Source organism: Sardina pilchardus, chromosome 22 (assembly GCF_963854185.1).
Source record: "Sardina pilchardus chromosome 22, fSarPil1.1, whole genome shotgun sequence".
NCBI lineage: Eukaryota > Metazoa > Chordata > Actinopteri > Clupeiformes > Clupeidae > Sardina > Sardina pilchardus.
The window spans coordinates 21,545,215-21,565,251 of NC_085015.1; the positions used below are offsets into that span (position 1 = coordinate 21,545,215).

General features: G+C 40.8%; 2 protein-coding genes across 3 annotated transcripts; both read right to left on the minus strand.

Moving 5' to 3' along the window:
- Nucleotides 1-5,312: 5,312 nt before the first annotated feature.
- On the minus strand, nucleotides 5,313-8,614 carry LOC134070073 (GTPase IMAP family member 5-like). Of its 2 annotated transcripts, XM_062526281.1 has the most exons (4): nucleotides 8,195-8,614; nucleotides 8,024-8,089; nucleotides 7,615-7,671; nucleotides 5,313-7,238 (listed from the first exon to the last, which is right to left on the minus strand). In XM_062526281.1, exons 1-4 carry the CDS (start codon nucleotides 8,313-8,315, stop codon nucleotides 6,589-6,591), a joined length of 894 nt encoding a protein of 297 aa, XP_062382265.1. In that variant the 5' UTR covers nucleotides 8,316-8,614; the 3' UTR covers nucleotides 5,313-6,588. The 2 variants fall into 2 exon arrangements, with proteins under 2 accessions (XP_062382265.1, XP_062382266.1); XM_062526282.1 differs by lacking the exon at nucleotides 8,024-8,089.
- Nucleotides 8,615-15,319: 6,705 nt separating this feature from the next.
- uts2r2 (urotensin-2 receptor 2) lies at nucleotides 15,320-19,221 on the minus strand. The gene is made up of 9 exons (XM_062526083.1): nucleotides 19,039-19,221; nucleotides 18,386-18,606; nucleotides 18,020-18,095; nucleotides 17,868-17,910; nucleotides 17,687-17,751; nucleotides 17,487-17,546; nucleotides 16,841-16,994; nucleotides 16,528-16,651; nucleotides 15,320-16,294 (listed from the first exon to the last, which is right to left on the minus strand). Exons 1-9 carry the CDS (start codon nucleotides 19,104-19,106, stop codon nucleotides 16,158-16,160), a joined length of 948 nt encoding a protein of 315 aa, XP_062382067.1. The 5' UTR covers nucleotides 19,107-19,221; the 3' UTR covers nucleotides 15,320-16,157.
- Nucleotides 19,222-20,037: the final 816 nt, after the last annotated feature.

Here is a 20,037-nt window from a genome sequence, read left to right on the forward strand (position 1 = left end):
TCTACACTTTCAATTTCTTTGATCTTCGCTTCGTCCCTCCAGGGCGTGTCTGGCAGTCTTGTGGTGTCTGTTAAATCAGCAGGTAGGGAAGACCTGCTGGACCTGTGCATTCCATTCGGAAATCAACTAGACATACTGTAGCGTATGGTAGGCCTATGCATATGACCGGCGCTGGGTAATGCCACCTGCTTCGCGAAGAGAATAAAACATGGTTCCCAACACTTATGTCCTTTGCCTTCTCCTGCAACTCTCACTCGCCCCCGCTCGTCTAAGATACTCAGGGTTCTGTTTTACTGCACCGGTAATGACCTAGGCAGGCTAAAGCCTTGAACTAACTAAAGGCCTGTTCACACCAAGAACGATAACGATAACTATATAAACTACGTAATTAATTGTAAATCAATGTACCAAACTGAATAGTTGTTTACCACCGTGCCAGCGTGGGTGCCTGTGTGTAGGCTATAACATTCTAGCTACTTGCTGGAATCTAAAATTAAGTGGGCTACCTTCAGGTCTGATCATGTAGCCTACTAACAGAGGGTATACATGCTGTTACACATACAGTAGCCTACACTACAGTATTGGCCAAAGTATTGGGTCACTTGCCTTGAACTCAAGTGACATCCCATTCTTAGTCCACTCCATAGGGTTTAATATGACGTTGGTCCACCCTTTGCAGCTACAACAGCTTCAGCTCCTCTGGGAAAACTTTCCACTAGGTTTAGGAGTGTGTTTATGGGATCTTCGACCATTAAAAGTATTTTTGTCAGGTCACACACTGATGTTGGACGAGCCTTTCAGTCTCCACTTCCATTCATCCCAGAGGTGTTCTAATGGGTATGTGAGGTCAGGACTCTGTGTAGGCCAGTCAAGTTCATCCACACCAAACTCTGTCATCCATGTCTTGCTTTGTGCAATGGTGCATAGTCATGCTGGAACAGGAACACTTCAAGCGCACAGCACAAATATGAAGGATGTGTAGTTTAGATTTACTTTTACATTACATTTTTACTTTTACATGTATTAGACGAGGGTGGGCGAACATTTTGGCTCAAGGGTCACATTGGGTTTTGAAAATGGGCTGTGCCCTCGCACCGTTTATATATGGGATCTATTGTGAACTATTGAGACTTCATGGTTTCCTTTTAAATGTTTCTGATATTAAAAAGGAGATATCAATAAAAAATGACAAGCCAGATGGAACCTGCCGCTCTCTTTCTCCCTCTTGTCCATACTGAGACACATTACAAATTAAATGCAGTAGCTAACGTTCAGGTTATAGATCTGCAATGGAGAAAGAGAAAGGACACAAAAAGTATAATCCTCCTTATATAACATGCTGTTTTGACATTGACATTATGTTCTCTACGAATAGAGAAACACAGTTCGCAGTAAAGCTAATGACAATGGATCAGCCAGCGGGCTGTAGTTTGCCCACCTCTGTATTACACTGATTTTCAGATACTTTATCCAAAATACACTGCTCAAAATAATTAAGGGAATAATGGTTCATAGGAGTCACACTTGTGCGATATTGATCTGGCCCGTTATCTAACAGAGGTGGTTGTGAATCAGGTTCACCTCCTTTGATGTCAACGAAATTTACAACAGGTGTACTAGAGGGCCAACTATGAGCGGTGGCAACTGGTCATTTTTCCATCTTTAGCGTTCTTGACTGATTTTTCACAAGCTTTGCATTTGGTTTGGGTCAGCGTCACTACTGGTAGCATAAGCCAGTATCTGGAGCCTGCAGAGGTTGCACAGGTAGTCCAACTCCCCCAGAATGGCACACCAATATTTTCCATGGGCAGAAAGATTGCTGTGTCTCCCACTGCAGTCTGAAGAGCAAGGAAGAGATTCCAGGAGAAGGGGCAGTTGCTCTAGGAGAACAGGGCAGGGTGGTAGAAGGTCCTTCATCCAGTAGCAGGATTGCTCCTTTGTGCAAGGAGGAACAGGAGCCCTCCTAGAACCGTACAGAATGACCTCCAGCAGGCCGCTGGTGTGAATGTTTCAGACCACACTGTCATAAACAGACTTCATGAGGGTGGCATGAGGGCCCGATGGCCTCTAGAGGGACCTGTGCTCACTGCCTAGCACTGTGGAGCTCAATTGGATTTTGCCAAATAGCATACAAAATTGCCAGGTCCGCCACTAGCGCCCTGTGCTTTTCACAGAGAGCAGGTTCACCCTGAGGCTGAGCACATGTGACAGACATGAAAGGGTCTGGAGATAACATTATGCTGCCTGCAACATCATTCAGCATGACCGGTTTGGTGGTGCGTCAGTAATGGTCTGGGGAGGCATACCCTTGGAGGGATGCACAGAACAGGGCAGTGAGCTTAGGTCCCTCTAGAGGCCATCGGGCCCTCAGTTCACCCTCATGAAGTTTCTGACGGTACAGAGTCAGAGACATTCACACCAGCGGCCTGCTGGATGTCATTCTAGGGCTCTAGCAGGGCTCCTACTATTCCTCCACTGTTTCACATCAGCCTTCAATATGTACAGTAGGCCGTTTTATCTGGAAGAGCTACATCTGAATACACCCATTTTGGGAAAATAATGAAACTCTAACACAGTGTTTCCCAACCTTTTTTCCTTGAAGGCCCCTTTGCCTGTGTCTAAGACAAGGCAGGGCCCCCTATCCAAACTCCTACCCAGGACCTCCTACACAAGACATTGTTTTATTCAACAATCGGGGTCAGGGATGAATTATCAAGGTTGCTTACACAAGTGGTCAGAGGTAATGAATAGCTACATGAATTTAAATGTGGAACAAAAATATGTTTTAATTTGGATTATACAGAGTTGTTATTAGGATTTTATACACTTAATGTGCGCAATTGTAATTTTGGTAATCTCACAACCTCAGCCTAGGCAACATTGTGCGGACTCCCTGCAATCTCTGGCGGCCCATACTGTTACTGCTCTAGCACTTACTTGTAGAGATCAAAATCCTCTTTTGAAAAAATATATTTTATCTCCAGGATACCTAATCACAGGGTACAGGATTCAGGAGACAATCGATGAATGCAATAATTCATGTTTTAATTGTTATGCATGTGATAAAAATGACTTTCACCATGAATACAAAAATGATATGCTTCAGTTTTAGTACAGCTGTCCCTTGCTGTTGATTGGTTACAAGGGCATTTCTCAATCTGAACCGAACTGCTTCCCATTTAGAAACAGGATTGAAGTCAATGGAAATAAGCAAGAATGCATCTATTCTGACTTATTGTACTTACAGTAAATGTTAACAAATTGTTTCCCCATGGAAAAAGCCCCTGAGTGCAAGTCAAGGATAGAGAATAGGAAAGTCTAAAAGGCAATTATGTCATCATGTGAGATCTCGACTTTCCTTCAGGAGGAGCTGGTAGGGGGACAGTTGGTAAGTCTTCTTAACAGTCTTCTGTAACAAACTCCAGGCTTGCTAACTACATTGTTGGTGCTTAATTTAATGTGTAGGGACCCTGAAAGCGGAAGGCAGGTGTAAAGACGTGTCATTTTAAAAGACTGATGCTGACTGGTGATTGGTCGAAAGTAATGAATGAGAATTGAGTCTTCCTGACAGAACTTAATGCTTACGCTTTCATTTCAGTTTAAGGGGTCTTTGTCCATAGACCATAGGGAATATTGCACTACGGTCCGTTATGCTGTTGCACATAATGAAACAGGAAGTTGTTAACAGGTTTGAGATGTAAACATACCGGCACATTCGGCTGCTCATGACATATTTGATTATTGTCATTTCACTGCTATTCAACATTAAAGCATGTGAACAAATGGAATGTTGTTCTTATCTAGTCCAGTCAAATTCAAAGGAGCCTCACATGGACGTCCGGGGCCCTCCAAGTCAAGTTCTTCCACACCAAGATGTCATCCTTGCCTTTATGGACCTTGCTTTGTGCACTGGTACACAGTCATGTTGGAACAGAAAGTGGCCATCCCCAAACTTCCCAAGTTGGGAGCATGGAATTGTCCAAGATCTCTTGGTTAATACTGAAGCGGCCTTTCACGGGGGTGGTCCCTTCCATTCAGAGTTCCTTTCACGGGGGTGGTCCCTTCCTGGTAGAAGTTTTGTTTTTCATACTCTTTAAAAACGTGGTTATCTGGTAGTGATCTGAAAAGGATCACTCTTCACCATTTAGGTTGATCTTGAATCTGCAGGTAGGTAGGACCTGCAGCAACCAGTTGAGCAATGCATATTTTCCTTGCTTGTGTTATTCATATCAAGTAGATCATCTGACAAGCATGACATGACCTCTGTTGGGTGTAATATTTTCAGCTTTGCTAAGAAAAAAACATGCTTCCCTTTCAAAACTTGTGCTGTTACATTTATTCCATTATGTAAATGTTTAGATTTGTTATGTTATCATATTCATAATGTCATAAACAGAGCATAAAAGATGTACCACAAAGCGACACAAAATATGACCACCGCTCAGTCCTGCTTGTCAGTCTTGTCAATTTGTCTCCTGCTCCAGCCCTGAACTTGAGTGTATGTAAATGAGTGTCTGCATAGATAGTGTGTGCTTGTTTGTATGTATACTGTGTGTGTGTGTATGTGTGTGTGTGTGTGTGTGTGCATGCTTGCGAGTGCTTGTCTATGTGTGTGTGTCTGTAGATGATATGGCCCCCATTCAGAGCCTATCATAATGATCATACTCTTCTAATTTGAACCTGTCAGCCAAAGATACCTGCGATTACAATGCATCATTTTTGCCTTTTTATTTTTAACTAAGGCGGTAAGTATCAAAATATCAATATTATTATAAAATGTTTCAACTATTGCCCTGTTATGCTTGTACTATTATTCTATGCTTTTGTTTATGTTAAGCACATTGAATTGCCCCTGTGTATGAAATGCACTATGTAAATAAACTTGCCTGGCCTTGCCTTGCCTTGCCCATGCATCATAAGAGCAATCAGTGCAGTCAGGACAGGAATGGAAATCATGTATTTTATGCACATCAATACATTTTCATGAAGCTGTTTTAAAATCATTTAATCCTATGACTCCCCACATAGAGTAAAAGAGGTTTATTGTTTGTTTTGGGGGTCTTTTGAATACAAGTCCTGTTTTTATCTGCTTGCTACTTAGACAAACCTTTAAAAAAGTTAACAAATGCAGGCAAGATAGTGTGTTTAAAATGGAAACTACTTTTTCCTGCGCAACATTAAACTAGCTTGTGGCAGACTGAATTCTTTGTCTATTTAGTATGATCTGATGTTGACATACACCAACAGTCGATATAGGGATCAATATGAGACAGGAACAAGAATTGTAGGAGGCACATTGGATTCGTTTTTTATTTATTTTTTCTCACAGACTATGTACCATCAACAACGCCACATATCTGTAAATCATCCACAACATTTTTCATTTAAACATAACTGAGGCGTTCTGTTCACAGAGTGTAAATACAATTTTAGAGGACTGGTGTAATATTCCTGATAAACACATCACATCTGTTGTAGACAGTTCCATTGATAACAGTAGGGGCTAATTGCGAATTGAATGCTTCAGTGATGTGCCCCGTGTAGGCTCCCTGTAACACTTGACACTACTAAGGTAGACATGAGTATGCAACTATTGAAATGAATTATATTTCCAAAGGTTGGCACCTTTTAGAAGAAAGTAAGTAAACTTGGACATAGCAAATGTTAATGCCCCTGAGAGGCAATTTGTTGCACAGTACAGGCACATTGACACATAATCCTACAGAAACATTGAACCAGACATCTACAGCGCTATTTATCTAACACATAACATACACACATCAATAAATAAAAGTAAAATGAGCATATTGCACTTCCCTAAAAGGTCTAATGTCATAAATAAATAAAACTAAAAGTACTGCAGTAATTCATACTCCTCCAGTCATACCTGTTATTTAATTGGGTTAATGCCATGGAAATGTATTGTGTTTTGCTCAGTTGGTTCTCACGTTAGGGTATTCATATCTACGACCAGAAGTAGATGGGTTGGTACGTATACCTGTTGCTTGCAATGATTTTTTCCACAGGTTTTAACAATCTTCCCCAATTCTCTCCGTGATGTTTGAATGTCCATACCAGCATACCATACAATAGGAGAGAATACTGTTCAGTTTCATCTCACTCTAGTAAACTAATCACAACACTATTTGCAAATGTAATTATATGACATCCAGGGTAACCACTGTGACAACAGTCAGTGTACAATATATAGGCCTACGTATTAGCAGTGGTGACAAGACACCTTGTGGTGTCCCAATTGAAGTGAAGCGGACCCCAGATAATGTGTTCCACACCCTTACTCTTTTTGACTGTCCACTCAGGAAGTCCTAGTGTTGAGATTAGCTGAACGAATTTTGCTTCCATTTCCTTTCTTTCTTTTTCACTGTTCTCTCTCAGCTCACTCATTATTAGCTCCACTTGTTCCCTCTGATCAGCCTCCCTCTTCAGTTCTCTTTCTAGCTCTCCAATCTTCCTCTCACCCCCCCCCCCCCAAGAATCCGGTAAAGTCTTATCAAGCTGTCATGCCATCTCTCTTTCTATCCTTCTTCTCTTCTCTTCCCTTTGCCTTTTCTCTTGTTGTGTCTTTGTCTACATCTCTCTGAACAGTTTCTCAGCGTCAAGGTACATTTGACTGTTATAAAATCCACCACTGTTCCAAGTCACCTCTGCTTTAATTGTCCTCAGTAGAGAGTCATTTGCCCCACATGCATTGGGGTCAAGGAGGTGATACTTGTTCTCACATCTCTCAGCCAAGAGCTTCAGGTCCCCTCTCCGGGTCAGCTCCTCCACGCTTGTTACTCTCATTTCATCTGTACCAGTAAACAGGATCACTGTATGTTCCCAGCAAGTCTCGCCAAATATGTCTTCCATTTTATCTGGAATATTTCTTTCCTCTCCTTCAAGCGTGTCCACAGGAACGACAAGGAGGAAAACATGGGGCCCAGGGTTGATCAGCTTCATGCACAGTCGCACGTCTTTCCTCAGCCTCTCAGAGAATGCAGGGCTGAACCAGTCAGGAGTGTCCACCACCGTCACCTTCCTCCCCGCGACCTCTCCCTGTCTGCTCACGCTGCACTGGGCCTGGGTGGGGGTGCTGACCGCTGTGGCAACCATCTCTCTGCCCAGTATGGCCTCCAATACGGCCCGCTTGGCTTCTGCTCTGTTCCCCAGCAGCACCAGCCTCAGCGCAGGCACAACAGGAGACTCAGAGCTGACCTTGCTGGGGCTGTCTCCCCTCACTGTAATAAAACAGAACAAACACAATAGCATCGCACACACAAAAAACAGCTAGGCTACTGATAAAATATACAGCTCTGGAAAGAATCAAGAAACCACTGCAAATGTTTCTGATGTCATCCTACGGTTGCTGAGTTACAGTACATTCGAATGAGTTGATGGTCAAATTCAAATTTGCAGTGGTCTTTTGAGTATGACTCAGTATAACTCAAGTCAACTCATTCAAATGTCACTCATTGATGACGTATGACATCAGAAAAATATTCAGTATAGTCTCTTCATTTTTTTCCAGAGCTGTATAACTTTCTCTAGACTACAGTAGGCCATTAAAATTACTAACATGATATTAAAGGCATTCCTTTATTAAGCATGACTTACTCCAAGGTGGGGTCATCATACTGCGTGTTCCTCTGACAGGAAGTTTAGAATCCCGATCTACACAGGCAAAAAAAAAAAATGCTCAACTGAGGTTATTTTGTCAATAGGCTAGGATACCAGTATTTACCTCATTTTACTAAATCATGCACACATCACACTAAATAGTGCACTCATTTTATTAAATGTTGTGTTCAGTTTAGTAAATCGAGTGCACATTTTACTCAATTGCAAGCACAATTTGCTAAATCATGCCGAAGTTTTACTAATTTTGCACACAATCTAGGCCAAAATGAGACCACAATTTAGTAAAATGAGAGCACTAAAATCTGTGCACATTATCTCGATATATGAAAAATATCTTACAATAACACCTCCCAGGTTTCCTTTATTAAGACTAAGTATGACTTACTCAAAAGTGGAATCCCCAGACTGCGTGTTTTTCTGATATGAAGGTCGGAATCCCGGTCTGTATAGCCTACAAGAATGCTCAATTGAAGCTACTTATGACACTCAGACTAGTGTGCATAAAGTAATATTTTCTTGTGGTTCTTTTGACAGTTGTTTTGATGTTTATACTCACCAACTGATGACTGCCTTGATGGGTCTTCCTTCTTGGGGTAACTGATAAACATTCGGAGTTCCTGCATTTCAAGCGTTTTTGGCAGGAGTGTCTTTTTAGTTTTGGAAAGTTCATGTGCCATGACTTGCAGCGCTTCGTCTTTGTCATGTAGGACTTTCTCCTTTTCTTTTAACTCTCTTTTCAAGTTCTCCAGCTCCAGCAACAATAAATCAGTTAGGTTTCCTGTTTGCGGGCTACTATAGCCTGAGCAGTAGGCTAAGCCAACAGGTGATTCACTCGCATAAAATGAACCACAAACACTTACTGTGTGATAATGATCATCAAAAATAAATTCCCAAATGAGGCTATGAGATCCACATTTTCAACTTTGTTGGTTTCAACTTCAGGTCCCTTCAGCACGTGTCTGGTAGTCTTGCATGCCACAGATCATGTATCAGCAGTCTTGCGTAGGTAGCTTCTTGCGTATAGGCAGGACCTGCTGCACGTATACACATGTGCATTCCATTCAAGTCAAGACAACTCAAGTTTAATCCATTCAAGTCAAGACAAGTCATGCACATTTCATACACAGAGGTCATTCAGTGTGCTAAAAGCATAGATGGGCAAAGAGTAATTTAAAAAGATTATAATAAAACATAAAAAGAAAGCACAAAACAAGGTAAAATCATTTAAAAATAAAGAATAATTAAAACATGAAAGACACAAAGTGGAATAATTTAAAGTCAGATACAGAACTCATGCATTTGGCAGAAAGCATCTGAGAACAGTTTGGTCTTAAAGGGATATTCCGCCATTTTTGGAAATACGCTCATTTTCCACCTCCCCTCGAGCAAAACAATCGATATTTACCTTGTTCCCGTTCATCCAGCCATTCTGTGAGTCTGGCGATACAACTTTTAGCTTCAGCCTAGCATAGATAATTGAATCGGATTAGACCATTAGCTTCTCGCCTGCTAGCTTCATGTTTAAAAGTGACTAAGATTTCTGGTAATTTTCCCATTTAAAACGTGTCTCCTCTCAAGTCAGAAAATGCAATAAGACCAACTGAAAATGAAACCTGCCGTTTTTCTAGGCTGATTTGACATGGAACTACACTCTCATGTGGCGTAATAATCAAGGCAAATGAGCGTATTTCCAAAAATGGCGGAATATCCCTTTAAGTCTAGATTTAAAAGATAAAACTGGCTACAGTTGGGGCCTTTTTAATGTCATCCAAATGTTGGTTCCAGAGCTGAGCTGCATAGCAGCTAAAAGCTGCTTCACCGTGTTTAGATCTAGCAGATTTTGCTAACAGGTTTTTCTCCTAAGACCTGAGAGAATGAGAAGGTGTGTACTGCTGAAGCATGTCTGATAGGTATTTAGGTCCTGCTCCATTTACTGATTTATAAACAAGCAGTAGTGCTTTAAAGTCAATTCTGTGACTTAAGCCAGTGCCTGGACTTGGAATTGGAGTAATAGAGACTAAATAATAGTGGCCCCAAGATCGACCCCTGGGTAACACCAAAGTCAAGGACGTTGTGTTGAGGTACAGTTGCTGATGGCAACAAAGAAGCTAATTTCTTGTAGATATGATTTGAGCCAGTTGATAACTCACTGATTCTTGAGAATTTGCCTAAAACAGGTTTTAATTTTGAAAAAAAAATTTTTGTAAAATTACAAAATCTGAAGGTATGTCAGTATAGACCAAGGTCTTAGCTGTTCAGCAATGTACCGGTGCAACCTCCCCCTTTTGTATTTTTTTCATAAAATAGGCATTTTTCCAGTACTTATACAAGGTTTTTTTAGGCCTAAATAGAAAAAGTATGCTTTTTTAATCCAACAACCATATTTTTGAATTAAAACAGACTATTACTTTAATAACTACACCACTGAAGAAACATATTGTAAGCATATTTATTTAAAACCAATGAAAACTGAATCTGACGGTGTGACACTAATCTGACGGTGTTGACAGTGGTTTCATTACAACATAAATTTCCAAAATGAATACCACACAAGTCTTGCTTGACAACTTTATTTAACTATTTGGTTCAAAAAGCCTCCGTTGAGGACCATTTGGAGGCTTTTTTCACCACCGTTAAGCAGAAAACCTGACGGAGGGTGACATCTGACGGTGGTGACAAAAATCTACTCTTTCACATGATATGCATGAATTGTTCACATTATCCACCCTGTTTGCATCCTATTGCTGGCTACTTCAAACCTCTTCTTAAAAAGTATACATTTATTTTATAATCTAATCTAATATTTTGTATACAAAAGAGACGGTGTTGACATGTTATGGTTGTGACAGTAGCAGTGTCCAAAAATATGAACGACTTTAAGAGAAAATAGCAAACTAATGGGAGCTTGAGTGATCTTAAAGCATGCAGTACGGCTGAAGGTTTGAAAATGAGGTCCTCAAGAATGTAGTTGACCTTGTAGTTGCCTGATTTTATTGCCTTTTATAAATATCTGACGGTGGTGACGAAAATGTGGGACACATTTTGAGCAGCCACGAAATAATAGTAAATATTGCTCAAAACGTACTGTTTGGAGTTTCTAATACATAATACAATGTACTCTTTCATGTGGTAAAGATATCATTAAATTAAATGATTGCTTTTAGTGTTTTTAATCAAGTCAAAATGATTATCTCCTATTCGAGGACAACTGATTTTGTAGGGTATGGGCTATGAAGGTATTATTGGGGCAAAAGTCACGAGCACATTTAACTGCAGATTTCGCATTCGCACACTAAAGTCACAAATGTGTAACCGTACATTTGAAGTTGTAGATATTTTTTTCATACCTTGTTAACACAAAATAGGGCTACGGGTTCACGAATCCGTTCTACAAGTTCACAAAACCGTTTTACAGATACACGAATTCTCACCTGTGCATCACAAGTTCCTGGCCTCATCCCCTCGAGACTTTTGCTCCATTTACACTGCAACGATTGGGGCAAAACACATTCGCACATCCGTGTTTCATAGTCTGAGAACATGCACAACATTCGTGCATTTGTAAACCCAAATGTGAACTAATGCAACAGAAGTTGTGCATCTGTGAAATGTTTTCTCATTAATACAAGTCTTACACGACTACAAGTGCATTGATACAAGTGCTTGAGTCTACATCTGCGAGTTTCCGTCGCTGTTTTCCGGGGACGAATACTTTTGCACCAATTATACCACCTGGCGATGTGCAAAACCGATTTGTACTTGTGCACGCAGAGAGCATCGATCGAAAACAAAACAAGGCGGCCGGATCTGGATCTGGATCGCGCCCACACATCCCTGCTCATATAAGTAGCCTAACCTCCGCTTGTTTCCTCATCAATATAAAGACAAGGACGCACGATTTGTAGATTTTCTTTTCACAGAGTGAGAAAACATACTTCGGAGTGATTATTTGCACCCGGGTGTAAATAGTGGAATGGAGGCATTTTCTTATTTGCACCCAAACCTGTAATGCGTGCAGAAACAGATGGGATGGCCTACCTAAATCTAACAAGTTAGGATTTTTAAAAACAATCTTTTTGATGGAAACGTGGTGCTAAATTCCCATAAACGTGTTCAGTTAACGGGTAAAACCGTCCGTTTGTAAGCAAAATCAAGAATTACGAGTTTGTTTACCGTCACTGAGCAACCAGAAGATAGAAATATTACGCTACTAGCCCGTTGCATGTACTAGAAATTGTATAGGGTAGCGGGTAGGCGCATGGGCCATGGTTCGAAGATTGGCAGTTCGTATCCCATTAGTAACCAATGGCTTTTTTTTGCATGCCAATATAGTTGAAAGAGTTGTTTTCTGTAGAGGAGTTGACTATTTAGAAGCGTTCTACTCACAACTGTAGCCTATTTCTATAACTAAAATAAAACTAGACCATTTTTGACAGATTCATTAAGCACAAACTCTTATTTGCCGCGAAGTAACGTCATCAAAGAGTCGTTCGCACATACTTTCAAACTATTTTAGTTTGGCATGCAAAAAAAAAATGCATTAGCCTACATTTGGAGTGATTTGAACCACCAATCTCTGATTCATGGCTCATGCACTTATCCGCTAACCTACATGACTTCTACGTTATACGATTGACTGGGCTAGTAATATTTGTCTATCTTCTGGTTGCTAGGTGACGGTAAACAAGCTCGTAATTCTTGATTTTGGTTACAAACGTACGGTTTTACCCGTTAACTGAACACGTTTATGGGAATTTAGCACCACGTTTCCATCAAAAAGATTGTAAAAATCCTAACTTGTTAGATTTAGGTAGGCCATCCCATCTGTTTCTGCACGCATTACAGGTTTGGGTGCAAATAAGAAAATGCCTCCATTCCACTATTTACACCCGGGTGCAAATAATCACTCCGAAGTATGTTTTCTCACTCTGTGAAAAGAAAATCTACAAATCGTGCGTCCTTGTCTTTATATTGATGAGGAAACAAGCGGAGGTTAGGCTACTTATATGAGCAGGGATGTGTGGGCGCGATCCAGATCCAGATCCGGCCGCCTTGTTTTGTTTTCGATCGATGCTCTCTGCGTGCACAAGTACAAATCGGTTTTGCACATCGCCAGGTGGTATAATTGGTGCAAAAATATTCGTCCCCGGAAAACAGCGACGGAAACTCGCAGATGTAGACTCAAGCACTTGTATCAATGCACTTGTAGTCGTGTAAGACTTGTATTAATGAGAAAACATTTCACAGATGCACAACTTCTGTTGCATTAGTTCACATTTGGGTTTACAAATGCACGAATGTTGTGCATGTTCTCAGACTATGAAACACGGATGTGCGAATGTGTTTTGCCCCAATCGTTGCAGTGTAAATGGAGCAAAAGTCTCGAGGGGATGAGGCCAGGAACTTGTGATGCACAGGTGAGAATTCGTGTATCTGTAAAACGGTTTTGTGAACTTGTAGAACGGATTCGTGAACCCGTAGCCCTATTTTGTGTTAACAAGGTATGAAAAAAATATCTACAACTTCAAATGTACGGTTACACATTTGTGACTTTAGTGTGCGAATGCGAAATCTGCAGTTAAATGTGCTCGTGACTTTTGCCCCAATAATACCTTCATAATGGGCCAGCATATAATCATTAAATTAATACAAAAATAAAATAAACCTTTAAAAGAACCTCATATTTGTGCAAAGGACCCCCTGATTATAACCTTGATTCTTTTTGTTCATGGAAATGGTATTAATTTCCAACAGAATCAGCACTTTTCTTAGTGAGACATGTTTTAGGCAAATTCTCAAGAATCAGTGAACTATGTAAGGGATAATGTATGTGAACGCCGGTCATTATAGGAAAATAAGTACCGACGGGGCGAACAGGACCCCGACGCGAAGTGAAGGTACTTATTTTACATTAAGGTACATGAAGGTACTTATTTTACATTATTGCGCTTATTATACGGTTACTTGCCAAAACGAGAAAAGAAACTTAACTCAGTCTTTAGCAATGACTTGGCTAGGCTACCGTTCCATGGCTTCCGCAAAAGAAATAGTCCGCCACAGTTGACAGTTGTTAGGTGTTGCCTGACAACATACTTAGTAGCTGAGTTTTACTTTCAATGAAATTCCAATGCGGATTTGTTGCGGATTGATATGATTATGAAAGACGTGAATTAATAGCACAAAACCTGTTGCCATTGGCAGCGGTCATTATACCTTCGGAGCGGTGATTATGCAAAAATAACTGGCCTCAGAACGCTGGGGAGGCCCATTCAAAGTGAATGGGAGCTCCCTCAGCATTCCAGAGAGCCGTATAATAAGCCTGTATATCCAACCTAGTGTTCTGTGTAGTAAAATATTGTGATCAACAGTGTGAAATGCTGCACTATGCTCAATGAGCATCAAACAGGCTAATAGGCTAACTGGAAAAAAACACCATGCCAATCTCTAGCTATGATATGGTGAAGGGAATGTGATGATGTGGGGCTATTTTAATTCCAAAGGCCAAGGGAACTTTATCAGGATGCATAGTATCCTGGATCCATGAAATAGCTGGAGTTTTCATAATAAAAACATATAAAAAAAATCCTCCTGCTTCTATGGGAATTTAAGATAGGGGCAGTGTTTCCCACACATAGACAAATTTGTGGCGGTGCGCCACAGATTCAGCACCGGCCGCCACATATTGCGTTTCGTTATTCTTTTATTTATTTATTTATTCTTATTTTGAAACGCTATTGAAAAACACGCAGCATTCGTAAAGCTGAATTTCCTTTCCCTGCGCTCCCTCTCTGTCACTCGCGCGTCTGTCTCTCACACACACACGCACAGCCCCTACCCTCCGTGCACACCGCGGCTGTCTGTCTCCTTGAAAACCAACGAGATCATACCTGGAAGCGTGGTCGGTGGTCGCACTGATGCACCTGACGCTGCTCGGGTAGAAGCATAAAGTTCTCCCGCAACTTTTGTAGTCTATACGTGCAACTTAATTACCAAACAGCAGAAGTAAATTCATTCTCCTTGGCCCGCTCTCGTGCGTGCTCAATGGACAGCCGCCCTCCACATGCACATTTAATCCAAATAAAACATTCACAATCGTGGACGTATTGACGCACAGAAGACGACTAGCTAAATTACTGTTATATTCGATTAGCATCATTAGTAGGCTATGCTGCAGACATTTGCATTCAATTTGATTGACCAACAATGTTTTTCAACTCCAAGACTTAAAAGGGCCTGTCCCAAGGAGAAAAAGTATTAGCTTACCTTGAAACTTAAGTAGGCCTATGATAAGTTTAGTATGATAAGCTTAGCCTGCTATGTTTACAATATTTTGAGGGTTCAACCAGACAGCTGAATTTAAGAAGTGGAGTTGTAATATGAATATTAGGCTATAATCTGCATAAAGTTTGCTGTTATGAATATCAGAAATGTCAGTATAGGCCTATATAATGTAAATAATTGCATAATGTGTGTGTGTTTCAAATCAAGACAAGCTTAACATCTTGGTAAAAAAAAAAAAAAAATACATATGAAAGGAGAACGATAAAAAGGCGATGCAATGAAAAATATGGGTGTACCCCCCACCCCCCGTCAGACATGGGGCGACCACCACACATTGCCTTCTAATCTGTGGGAAACACTGAGGGGTCAATACTTATGCCCCCTGTATTTAAGGAAGAACATTTATTTATTTACGTTACATTCTGCAATCACAAATGAAATAGGTGTCCTTAGCGGTTTGATTTTTACTTATTGTTTGAATTAAGGCATTAAGATCAATTGTCAAAAGATGATTTTATATTCCTCTTTTTAGTCAACTTTAGCATGGGTTCCAATACATTATGCCCCCCACTGTATGTAAAAGTTTGCTGAAATTTGTTGCGGTCATATCCAGGATGTCATCTATAGAGCATAAATAAATGAGTCATGAAATATCTTGATGGATTTGCAACAGTGTGGTATTATTTGTTTTTGTTTATTTTGTTTTCCCCAAATAAAATCCATACAAGCGCACATTCATAATTAGGAATAAACGGTATAGGGTAAGGGGCAGCACAACACAAAAAAAGACCTATCACCACCCTATGGGATAAAAATTGCTGAAATGGTTCTCCACAGGAGAGGAATTCTTTTTCTCAATGGAAGAAAACCACATCTAGGCAACATCACCTTTCAGTGTGAATACCTGCCAATAAAGTGCCAATTCAGTTCTGAGAATTACATGAAATAAATGATCTCATATAGCTATTCTGATGGTGGATCATATCAGGAATGTGAAGTAACTGGAATGTAAAAAATATCTTTTAAAAGGCTTATTCATCCCGGCATTAGAACACAGGCTGAGATTGAGGCAAAGTAGTCAAGCAAACGGCAATGTCTCGCCAAGGCTTAATTAAACTTCAAGCTGCCTGCACCTCATAAGTTCTGTGTCTGCTGTTACCATGTGGTGACCCCTGCTTCGGTGGTGCTGCCAGCCAATGGCGGTCTACAATGACCACCCTGGCCTGAGCAGCGCAGCCCTAAGGGAGGGTGGGGTCGTCTATGGCGTGGTCAGGGTCGCAGGTGAAGGACACGGTGATGGCGTAGCGGGTGCCCCAGGTCACCTTCTCCACGCGGTGCAGGTTCTCCGAGCCAGACGAGAAGAAGGACACTCGCCCTGGTGAGGTGAGGAGGTTGGCCCAGATGGGAGACAAGGGTTGGATGGTTGAGTAAAATAGAAGGCAGTATCTGCTTAGTAGAGTGTCTACTAGTTTCATACTTATTGGTGATATTAATGCTTCCTCATTATTGTGGACGTCATCAAACATGGACTAAAAGCACTTTGCTGAATCAACACTGTTATCTAAAGCTAATCTGATTGGGTGATGGACGACTAAAGACTCCTCTCACCTGCTCTTGGTTCCACCGTTCGGTTCCCACTGGCGTCCATGAAGATGAAGCGACCACCACCAAAGTCTGACCCATAGTCAGATAAGTACAGTAATGATGTGTAATCAAATGAACCATATGTCACCTGTCAGACACATCGAAAAAACACTTCAATCATACAGCACGAATATGAAAGATATGTACAGTTTGGATTTACCTTTACATTTCATTTTTACTTTTACACGTATTAGACAGACTTTTCAGATACTGGTATCTGATGGTATGTAAAGGGGTGCATGTTTTGTGTTTTGCCAGGTGGTAAGTGATACTGTACCTTGTCAATGTGGGGGTGCCAGTACTCGTCATGAGCGGTCTTGGCTTCAGTGCTGTTGATGCGGGAGAAGAAGGTGGGCTTGGTGAGGTACATGTGAGAGGAGTCCACACCAAACGTCTCAGCAATCCTCCTTTGGATGCGGCTCCGCACGTCCCTGTGCATCAGTACAAAAGGGTATTTATTCTCACATTCTGCAGTATTTAGTTGCAAAGATGCAGTGTGGAACACAACATGTTTTTTATTGGCTTTTGTAATGTAATGTTTTTGCATGTAAACACCTCTGACAGTTCTCGAAAAAGATACAGTACATAGTAATGCATGCTTGCCTCCTTCAAAACTTTTACTGGACGTGATCTGGTTGGGATTATAGTAGTAAGGCTGTGTGGATGAGACACACACAACATTTACCTGAAACTAATTGAACTAACTGAACTTGGTGGGAACTTTATGGCAAGCATGTTAACACCTTAGCTATAAAGACTGACCAAAGGTCACTTGAACAATCACTGTTTCACATTGGCAATCAATATGTAAGCAGTTTTATCTGGAAGAGTGAATACACCCATTTTAGTTGGAAAAATAATGAAACTATGACCTCATTCTTTACAGCTGTGTTTAAATGACCCAATATTACTCAAGCACCTACCTGTAGAGATCAAAATCCTCTTTTGAAAAAATGTCTTTGATTTTATCTCCAGAAGAATACCTACAATCACAAGGGACAGGAGACAATCCATAAACAACATAATTTCTGCACCACACTGCTTCCCATTTAAAGCCAGGATTGACATGAATGGAAATAAGCAAGAGTGCATCTATTCTAACTTGTTGATGTACTCCGCTTACTTGTAGATGTTAACAAATTGTTTCCCCATGGACAGAGCCCCTGAGTGCAAGTCAAGGATAGAGGCCTATATGGGAGCAATGAGCAAATAAAAAAAATATTAAATAAATATCCATTTGAACTACAGTTGGAATTTCTATTGTGTTTTGTACACGATTGTGGCGTAAGGCTAAGTCTTCTTACCCCTCCTTCAGATCCACCCAGCGACAGTCCTCTTTCAGCAAGCCTATCAGATGATCGAGAGGAGTTTGAGAATGAAGACAAGCACAGCCTTTTCCCAGCAATATTACTCAAGTCATACTATTAACAAAGGGAGAGGAGAAGAGAATCCTTACTGCCTGAGGGTCAGCGCTTCTTCTTTGGTGACCACAGTGTCGGTGACCGCTCTTCCACATGACTGAGGTGTGCAGCCTGAGCATTGGAGAACACTACGGTCAATGTCACACATGGAGCAAAAAGCACAACTATCCATTCACAACAAACAAGAACAGTATGGAAGCGAAACATTCGATAGAGGACAAATGAGAAGAGAGTTTCCAGCACAGTGGCTACTCCAGTCAAACATGGAGTAGAAAAAAAAAACATTTAAAAATTAAAGAGGACAAATGAAGATGGAAGGGTGGAGATATTGGGAATGAGATGGCGAGAAACAGGTTATGAGACAAGAGCCATGTCAAAGCTGTTCCACTCGGGGGCATCACCTGGGAAGCGCTTGTGATTCTCGTAATCCTCCGAGCACTGCACAGGGAAGACCTTGGGCTGCTGAAGCACCTCTCTGCGTGAGACCAGTGTCTCGGTGACGTCGTTGTCCAGAGTAAAGTACCACCAGCCCAGGGTGAGGAGGACACACACTAGAGCTGCACACCACAACAGGGAGCCAGCGGTCCGTTTCCACCCTGAGGCCTGTCTCTGTGCATTTCCCCTGGTCACCACAGCACAGGTCATACAGGGTCAGCAAACATGAAGCAGGCACACCCACAATGTAAACACACAGTGTTATCGATCAATTTTCACTTTTTGCCCAAAATATATGCAAATAAGTCCTCACAGACTGTAATCTGGACAAAAACCATAACCTTGGTTGTAAGTTTATCGTTCATTTTGGTGCTGGACTTGACACATTAACTGGGCTACATCAAAACTACATGCAAAGAATGAATGCACATTTAATGTGGGCACCTTCGCCTTTGCTTTGCTTGTACATGTCAGTAGAAAAATGTTTATTGTTACAGACACCGCTGCCAAGGCTACTACAAGTAAAACAAGGTTAAATTAGCCTACATTACAAAATGTCGTATGCTATGTTGAACTTCTGTTAAATGAAACAATGAAACAGATGAGCAAAATGAGTTACCTTTTAATTTTTTTCTCTATAGCGGAAGCGCCATTGACTTTTGGGTTCCCTCTCCGCTGAATGACCATTTCAAAACCAATTCAGTGCACACCATATGTATGTCTCATCTCTATAAAGTGTTCAGCATGCTATGAAGTGCAGTGGCCTCACTCTCATTTCAAAATTCTGCCACTACAACCAAAGACACGTCTACTTCCCGTGTTACAGTAAAATGTGTCCGCCAGGGGGAAACGTGTAAATGCTATCGTCTACCACTAGAGGGGACAGTTTCAACCATTTTTGTGTTTCAACTACAGCCTAGAGCCCAAATGTTTATTAATGATTTACTTAAGTAAGTAAATATATGTATATACAATTATTTTAATATTTACATGGGCAATGTAGATACTGCATTAAAGATCAGCCATTTCTTTCTACAACAGTCAAGAACCCTTTTGCAATTATGTAAGCACATAATGTAAGATAATGTAATTATATGACACACACACACACACACACACACACACACACACACACACACACACACACACACACACACACACACACACACACATATATATATATATATATATATATATATATATATATATACTACCAAAAATTTAGAAATGTAAATTCCACTCCATAAAGAATACCGGCTGATATCAGTTGCATTGTTTGTTTGTTTTTTAAATCAGGGTAGCAGTTCTCAGAGTGCATTATGCTTACATAATTGCAAAGGGTTCTCTGCAAAATAGCACATAAACTGCTGCCCCCCTGATTAAAAAAAACAATGCAACTGATCTCAGTTGGTATTCTGTCTATAATGGAAATGTTTAAGAGACCCAAATCTTTTGACTTAGTGTGTGTGTGTGTGTGTGTGTGTGTATATATATATTATATGTGTTTTTCACAAGTTTGTTGTGATGCAGGTCTATAGTTATCCAGCAGGGAGCGCAATAGCCATGGCTGGGAGTCTTATAATTAATTGGGTTAACCAGTAATAATGAGCCTAACTGA

Coding starts and splice junctions, on each gene's coding strand:
- LOC134070073 (XM_062526281.1), bottom strand. CDS start 8,315: ATGGCACATGAACTTTCCAAAACTAAAAAGACACTCCTGCCAAAAACG. Junction 8,090..8,194: donor ATCAAGGCAGTCATCAGTTG/GTGAGTATAAAC, acceptor GCATTCTTGTAG/GCTATACAGACCGGGATTCC. Junction 7,239..7,614: donor TATGATGACCCCACCTTGGA/GTAAGTCATGCT, acceptor GTTTTATTACAG/TGAGGGGAGACAGCCCCAGC.
- uts2r2 (XM_062526083.1), bottom strand. CDS start 19,106: ATGGTCATTCAGCGGAGAGGGAACCCAAAAGTCAATGGCGCTTCCGCT. Junction 17,547..17,686: donor CAATTTGTTAACATCTACAA/GTAAGCGGAGTA, acceptor TTGTGATTGTAG/GTATTCTTCTGGAGATAAAA. Junction 16,295..16,527: donor AACGGTGGAACCAAGAGCAG/GTGAGAGGAGTC, acceptor TCACCTCACCAG/GGCGAGTGTCCTTCTTCTCG.